This window comes from Phyllostomus hastatus, unplaced genomic scaffold (assembly GCF_019186645.2).
Source record: "Phyllostomus hastatus isolate PE091 unplaced genomic scaffold, TTU_PhHast_1.1 phas_scaffold_46, whole genome shotgun sequence".
Classification (NCBI taxonomy): domain Eukaryota; kingdom Metazoa; phylum Chordata; class Mammalia; order Chiroptera; family Phyllostomidae; genus Phyllostomus; species Phyllostomus hastatus.
This window is the reverse complement of record NW_025334032.1, coordinates 29,513,881-29,522,311: the sequence shown is the minus strand read 5'-3', so window position 1 is coordinate 29,522,311 and position 8,431 is coordinate 29,513,881. Positions and strand designations below refer to the sequence as shown.

Here is an 8,431-nt window from a genome sequence, read left to right as displayed (position 1 = left end):
GGTTATCATTAAGGCATTTCTTACTTTTGTGCATTATTGAAAAGGAAAAAAAATTTGTGACCCCAGCACTAAAAACTTGTATTTATGCTACATTATTTAAATAACTAAAGTAACACAAAACTAGTAGCATAAGCTAAAGACATTGTTCCCTATTATTTGCCACAAAATCATCAAAAACTGTTTAAATTATGAAATACAAATACAAAAGATAATATTGCGGAAAAGGCTGTTATAAAAAGATGTGAAATGTGCTTTAATTTCAATATAATGAAATAATAATGAAATAAAACTGCTTCAAACAAATATTTTAAAAATTTCTACTCAACAACACTGAAAATGTGTAAAAACTATTACAATATAGTTTTATAAATAAAAATCAGAAAATATTGATTTAAAGCAATTTGCCATGCTGGACATAGTAAAATTGTAAACTACATAAATAAAATATCAAGAATTATAAAATTATTGTCCTGACAACCAATACAAGTAAAAAGAATCCTATTTTAATCTAAGTCAAATGGTATAACACTATCATAAACAATGTACCAAAAATATCAGAAACAAATTCTTAAGATTTCAGTACTTTTGCTTAACCTTAATCACAGTAAATGTCACATTTAACTCTTCTCATTCTATTAGAATAATCTCAAAGAAATCTTTATATAACTGTAATAGCTGTGATAGGAACATTTCAAAAACAAATTTCAAAAAATCATGTTTCCAATGGCTAGGTGGATACTGAAAATAGCCTCGTTCAGAGTTCACTAAAATAAGTGCGTGGGAATACTTATGGTATTTTAGATGTCAGAAACTGATTTCCCACTGCATTATATGATATGCTTTGTTGCAGTTAAAAACTGTATAAAGTGTTATATGATTTATATTTCCTACCACACTTACATGTATTTAAAATGTTAACATAAAAGTATACTAGTAAAAATACTTGAAAAAACTTGTAAATCTCTCCTTTATTTCAGTAGACAGAAAACTGTTTCACCGTCCTGGATGAAAGAGCTCTTGATGTTGCCATGGAACTGGAAGAAAAAAATAAAACACAAAGATTTGAGAAAGTTAAAGACGCAAACTAATGGCACATAATAGTACAGTGAAGAGGCCTGAGTTAAGTTAAAGCCGAAGAGATCAAAGTTTTAATCACACATCTGCCCGTCCCTTGCCATGGGATCCTGAGCAAGTGATTTAAGCTTCCCTAAGAAGTTTCTTCATCTGCAAAAGAACAATCGTTTCTAATCTCTCTCAGGCATCTTGTGATAAATAAATGGAATCAAGGACACAATGTGTCTGGAACACAGGGCTCACTCAGTCCCTTCCTTTAGTTCCATTTATGGTGTTGAGCAGGAGCATCATGACCCACCCAGCAGGTGGTTGGAGGGATTTTCACACTAAGAATATAGTTCCTGTAAGTGTGTGAGGTAATCTCCACAGATTATTTGCACTCATGAAAACTAAATGATGTGCTTATATTGCCTCCTAATTTTTTCAGAGTCACTTTTGGATACTATAATAAATAGATAATCATTTCTCCTCTTTTTTTCTCCTTTTATTTTCACTCAAATAATATAACCAAAGAGGTAACAATTAAAAATTTCGAGAATCAAAGCTGAACTTGATTTCAGAGATGTCCTTTTTAGCATCACGACAGTTTAAGAACATTTTTAAAAAGATTTTATTTATTTATTTTTACACAAAGGGGAAGGGAGGAAGAGAGGGAGAGAAACATCAATGTGTGGTTGCCTCTCGTGTGCCCCCTACTGGGGGACCTGGCCCACAACCCAAGCATGTGTCCTAAACTGGGAGTCGAACCAGCAACCCTTTGATTTGAAGGCTGGCACTCAAACACTGAGCCACAGAAGCCAGGGCTAAGAACATTATTAAGAACACCAGAAAGTTCAAACTACAAGAATCTTTATGAAACAGTTACATTCAAGATGTCTGCTTTAATTCATAGCTTTGCCACATCTATGGTTGGTGTATTCATCATCATAGCACAAGGAGCAGCAGTAATGTATCAGATTAACCAAAAAGGATTATATACTCCCCAGACCTTCCTTTAGAGTTTTTTCCAGATTTGTTCTTGGTGAAAAATTCCCAGTCCTGTTTAAATTCATTTGGTGGGGCAGAGGAGGAAGGAAAGATACACAGATAATTGTAACATCACACAACATTCAGATGCCTTATCATGTTGAGAAGTGCACACAAAAAGTACTGTGGGAGAACAGTTCCAAATTCAATGTGGCTTGCGTACAGAAATGAAAGCGGTGGGAAAGGAGGCTATATACCCAGGATTGTGAAGGACCCTGCATTCCAACCTAATTTGAATTTTATCCTGTAGGTGTTAGATGCCAAGTGTCAGCTCCAATGCAAAGGTGCCACTGTGACAAATTTCTTTTTTTTTCCCTTCCTTGTTTGTGAAGCTCTTTTAGGTGAGGGGTTATTCCTTTTTTCTCTTTTAAAATCCATTTTTAAATTATAGTTGACATACAATATAGTATTAGTTTCAGGTGTACAATATAGTATTTATAAATTTATATACCTCAGGAAGTGATCACAGTAAGTCTAGGAACCATCTGTCACTATACACAGTTAATATGATATTGACAATATTTCCTATGCCGTCCTGATTAGGCTTTTCCCTTAGAAATAGAACTATGTTAATAGGCTGCTATTTGTTCAAATTAGACAAATGAACTGAATTAATTCAATTAATTTTTCTACTTAATAATTTGTAAGAAAGTGCAGGACTGAGACACAATCCTTGAATTTAAAAGAAATTCTCTTACATTTCTCTGGTTAAGACATGAAGAGATTAACTTCACTGACAGTGTATTTTATTTCTAATGGTAGAATGCTTGGATGTTAGTGAATAACTAGTTTTTGCAGAATCAATAATTGCTTTAAAATTATGCTTTAACTTTGGTAAATATGCATTTCAATTTAATTTAAAACATCTATACTATAATCATTATATTTTACAAATAGAATTTATGTTCAAGGAAAAAATGTTCAAGTTCCAATGGCAAACTACCAAGTTGTTCTATCAACACATCTTAACTCCATTTTCACTTCTGCCAAGGTGGCATATTAAAATACAGAAGAACAGTAACTGCTTTATCTGATTGAAGTTTCTTTTTCCACTTGTTATTTTTAACTCTATTTTTCTCCATTTATTAAAAATTGTATATGTTCCCAGTAGAAAAATACAGAAAAACACTTCCTATATACCCCAAACTTTATCACTCAGAGGCAGACAGGATGAAGTACTGGTGTACTTCAATTCAGTATTTCTATGCATTTCTTTGATTACATAGGTAAATTTATATGACATAGTTTTAAAAACTGTCATTAAAAACTTTAATAAACCCCTTAATTGTCAAAGTATATTTCATGGTATGAATTAATTATAATTTTCTTAATGATTCCTGAAATTGAGTTTTGTTGAACATAGTAGTGATAAGAATTTTTTCCCCTTCTTTAACAACATACCTGACAACATAATTTAACTCTACCTAATATTTGAACAAGTCTACATATCTGCACAGAAATATGACTGTTATGTATCATCACTTATAAATTCTATTTGCATAAATATATGAATATGAAAGTAAAAACTCAATGCAAGCAAGCATTAAGACTTGTGAAACTCACCATAAGTCCAAAGAACTTGTGGAAGCACACCTAAATCAGGAGGGTAAGGGTATGCAGCTTGTGGTAGCAGCTGATAGGAAGCACACTGGGAAAAAGCTGGCTGCTGAACATTGGAAGAAACAGGCATCTGAGATGGAAAATACCTATTTGCTGGCATAAGGCCATATGCTCGTGGCTCCCCAGGGAAGTAACCAAAATACTGAGACAGTAAAAGATTAGAATGTACATTTTGGACAGTGCTTGGAACTGCAGTCAAGATCTCAGAAGAAGGTGGCTGTACTTCAAATGATGTTATGCCTTGGTATGTCTGGGTAATGAAACTGCCATTGCTACTGCTGTAATGATAAACATACCAAGCACAGGAAGGAGAGAGAGTTCCAAATGAGTGTTCAGAAGAATTATATATTGGGGTACATGCAGCCTGTGGAAGCTCATTCCAATGTGTGGCAGCATTCTGAGTTAGGACTTTAGAATTTTTATTCTTCTTTTGTTCAGAAGAAGAATTTTTATTATTCTTTTGTTCTGCTGTTTGATTGACATTAAGGGTTATGTTCTCAGATGTTTCAACAGGTACAGTGCTGGGATTCAATGTATCCTTCATAGATTTTTCTTTTGACTCAGTTTTTGCAGGTTGTGTTTCACTTATTTGTTGAAGAGGTATTTTGTTCTGGATAAATATGGGTTCTGGAGATTTAGTGCCTGTAGAATTTTTAATAGATGAGTTTACTATTTCATTATCTTGAAGTTCAAAGACAGTGCCATTCATTTCTAAATTGGCATGGATATCACTCACAAGACAGAAAATAGGCTTTGAGGGCACTAATGCATTAGACAGAAAAGTAGCATCAGTTCCTGATTTTATGTCTGAGGGATCTGGGGAATTGTTAAGAAGTTTCTTCTGTGAAGGTGTTTCATGGTCTTTTGAAAAGGTTCCATGTACACTTTTTTGGTCACAAAATGCAAAAGAAGAACAATCTTTCTTATCACTTTTTGTTTCAGCAGTACTAAAATTCACATTTCTTTTCTTCATGCTATTTACCTTTTCCTGATGTCCAGTGAATTCTTCTGAAGTATTAGATGAAATATTGGTTAAATCATTTTTTCCCTCTGACTTCAACATGCAAGTGTCTTTTAGGTTCTTTAAAGGTAAAGGTGAGACAGGTAGTGATCTTTGCATTTCAACCTTTTTTGGAGATCCATAGTTTCTTTTCAGATTGCCAGATGAACTTGGTCCTATTTCGCTTTCACTTTCTGGATGAGATCTTGTGGTCCTATTAAGTGTAATATGTAATAAAAACCATTTTAAATATACAGTTGCAAAATTTTAATGTAAATATATTTGAAATTTTTATTCAAGAAAAGAGTTCTTAAGATTAGCACTTCTCTCTCTGTTGGCTGTGTATAAGTAACATATTTTCCCAGCTTTACTACCTTGGTTTGAATCTAGATACTTTTCCTGCAGAAGGTGGTATACTCCACATTTCAAATATATATACTTTAAATATATACAGAGCTTCCAATCTTGTAAAAACTTATTTTATGCTTTGGATATTTCCTGATAGAGACCTTTAGAAATAGAAAAGCATCGTCATTCGATTCTTTTAGTGTAGATTCTAGTTCATATGCCTCCAACCCACTGACAAGATTCTTAACACATGGCTACACATCTAACTGGTAAACTACCGAACATGCCCTGCCCCTCCAAGGTCTTCTGTTATCATTAACAACTAAGATATTTTGTCTGTTCAAAGTCGAGAACAGAAGAAGCAAACCTCCAAAATTCCTTGCTAATTTAATATTCTTGTCATTCCTACATAAATGTGGACAGTTTCAAGCAGGCTGAAGGAAGCATCCATTATGGGAATGTATAGAATGAAACAGTTAATACAGGTCCCCAAGGTAAATGTATCTTTTGGTGTCTCATCAAATTCTTTTAATTACATCTGGAAAAGAACATGCTGAAAAGAAAAAGTAACTCCTCCTCTATAGTCAAGCGAAATTAATCTTTGGCTTTGAATTTGTATTTTCCACTTGTGAAATTAAAAGTTCCACGTTTTACTTAATCCAGCTTCCCTCAGAAGCACTTTAATGACAACTAGATTGCCATGTAACGCCATATAACACTTTGACACAGTTTTCAGAAAGTACAATTTTGACTTTATCACATTTCCAATGATGTTTCAGTGATGCCCCACCTGAATGACACTTGCCTGTGTCGTCTGTCCTTCTATGCATTTTCTTAGAGGATATTCTTCCATGAAGATAACACCCTTTATTAACCTTATTATTAATTTTTCTGCTGGGTGAAACCAAATTTGATTCTTTGAGTGGCAAATACCACCTATACTTAGTTACCCAAACCAAGATGATTATAGAACTTGTTTGTATGTTGTTCTTCTACCAGCCTATTATTTTTTATACCACTACATAACTATTCAAAGTTATATGTGCCAGGAAATAAAGTGCTGCATTTAAAGGAGTAAAACCAAGTAAAACATAAATGAGGGTGTAGTTTTTGTCTATTATTTTCCTCCATAAAATGAAAAGATGGAAGAAAATGAAGCTTATCATGAACTGAAAATCTTAGCGAGCTGAGTAAGACAAGTGATGGTCAACAAGTCCATTGGTGGCATTCAAGTCAAAGTAAGAAAAATATCAACAATATAGTGAGATTTTCCTAAAAATAATCCAGTTTAAAGAGTTATGCTTTCTTTTGAAATCACATCCTGTGTATATTATAGTGTTAAACATTCTTTAATGAAACACTAGTGTGTTTGTGTGTGTCTATGACTAAGCTCCCACTTAGTAATATTAAGTTGGCAATTTATATCTTTTTAGCCCATTTTGAAATGTGATGGTTTCTAAAGTTCACAAGTTTAAAAAAATCTAATCACTTGTCCTATTCTTTTAAGCCATTTTTAGTAAAATTCATCACTAAACACCATCAGTTCTTTAAGTAATGTCTGTCAAATATGACTTTTACTCTTTTATTATTAAAATGTTACTCTTCTAAGTCCTGGCTGACTTACAACTTCTAACTGTACTCAGAATCTCCTTTCCCTTTACATCTTTTTAAAAATACATTTCACAGGACACTATCCTTCAATACTTACAGAATAAAGTTCATTATCTTTAGGTCTTACTTAATAAACTGCATAATCTCAAACAACCTCCTCCCTCTTTAGATTACTCTTGTCCCCTAAATTACATGTATGATCCAGCACAGGTATACATAAATAAATGGTTTAGTCTTGCTCCTTAGTATGTGCTCAGTTTTGTTTAGTTTTTCTTCAGATACAGCAGACAGCAACAACTCCTACCTTGGATGCTTGAACACTGCCTTTTCTCTGTTGATTTTTGTGACTCCTTTTTCGTTAACCTAAGTTAAAAAGATACAAAGTATAGCTGCATTGGTGATGGTTTAAAATACAGTATAAGTATTTATCTTAATAGCAGATATTTGCAATAACTAGTTCTGTCATCATCTAAAATGTAGTAACACTACATTCATTAATGATCCTCTCCTTCAAAAAGCAGTGACTCTGCCAGACTCCCCATATTTCATTAATGTTTGGAAACACTTAAAAGAAATTTGCAAAATTATTACTCTCATATTTTATAACAAATCTTGGAGTCCATTTTACCACTGTGCCCCCTCTTTTATACTCTTTAGTAATCTAGTCACTAAGCCCCACTGTAAGTAATATCTGTCAAACATAGATTTTCCTTTCTTATTCTGTAAAACAGCACCCTTTTCTAAGCCCTGGATGACTTACTACTTCTAACTATACTCAGAGTCTCTATCTTTAAATTACTGAAAATACATGTTTCACAGGATACTATCCTTCAACATTTAGAGAATGAAATTCAAACTCCTTAGGACATTTCATAATCTGAAACAATCTCCATCTGTAGCTTGTCCACTAAGTTAAGTTTTTTGTTCCAGGCTTACTTTTAAACTTATTTCTCAAGAAAGGTCATTAAGCATTGAGTCTTTGCTCATGTTACTTTCCATAACTTAAGATACCTCCTTCATTTTTACAATCATCTGGCAACATTTTTTACCTTAAGACAAGGCTGTGTGTTATTCCATGAAATCAACACACATACCTTCCACCTTTTTTTTGTTGTTGTTATTGTTCTTCTCAATACTTACAACACCTTTTCAATATCACCCTCTTTTTACCCAATGTGAAATACACAACTTGTGTTCTTGTGTTTTGGAAGTATGTTTATAAAGTGGTTGTTTATTATGCATTTTCCTAGAAACACAACGTAACACCTAATGATTAGTTTCCTAGTCTCTACAGCTGATGAATACAGTTAGAGCAAGCTGAGAAAAAAAATCCTACGTTTCATTTTGCATATTGGTTTTTCACCACTTCTGAACTCAGAAATTCTTGAAAATTTTTAAGAGAAGCCTCTGAGAGCACAACAGGAGCACCTGTTAGCAGAGACTGCCTGGCTTTGCATCTGGGCTCTCACATTTAATAACAACCCTGTGACATCAGGAAAGCTATTTAACCTTTCTATGTCTCAGTTTCCTTACCTCTTTTAAAGAGTTTATTTATATTTAGAGAGAAGGGAAGGGAGGAAGAAAGGAAGGAAGGAAACATCTATTGGTTGCATCTTGTATGTGCCCAGACCAGAACCGACCCTGCAACCCTGGCATATGCCCCAACTGGGAATTGAATTGGAGACCTTTCGCTTTGCCAGATGACACCTGATCAACCCAGCCATACTAGTGAGGGCTCAGTTTCCTTAACTA

General features: G+C 33.6%; 1 protein-coding gene across 1 annotated transcript in view; it reads right to left on the bottom strand.

Annotated features, from left to right (window-relative positions):
- Positions 1-993: 993 nt before the first annotated feature.
- Positions 994-8,431, bottom strand: part of TEX15 (testis expressed 15, meiosis and synapsis associated) — a 52,175-nt gene continuing 44,737 nt past the window's right edge. The window contains exons 7-9 of the mRNA XM_045821805.1: positions 6,984-7,042; positions 3,664-4,934; positions 994-1,034 (exon numbers count right to left, since the gene is read on the bottom strand). Coding sequence (XP_045677761.1) covers positions 994-1,034; positions 3,664-4,934; positions 6,984-7,042 — 1,371 coding nt within the window. The remainder of the gene's footprint in view (positions 1,035-3,663; positions 4,935-6,983; positions 7,043-8,431) is intronic.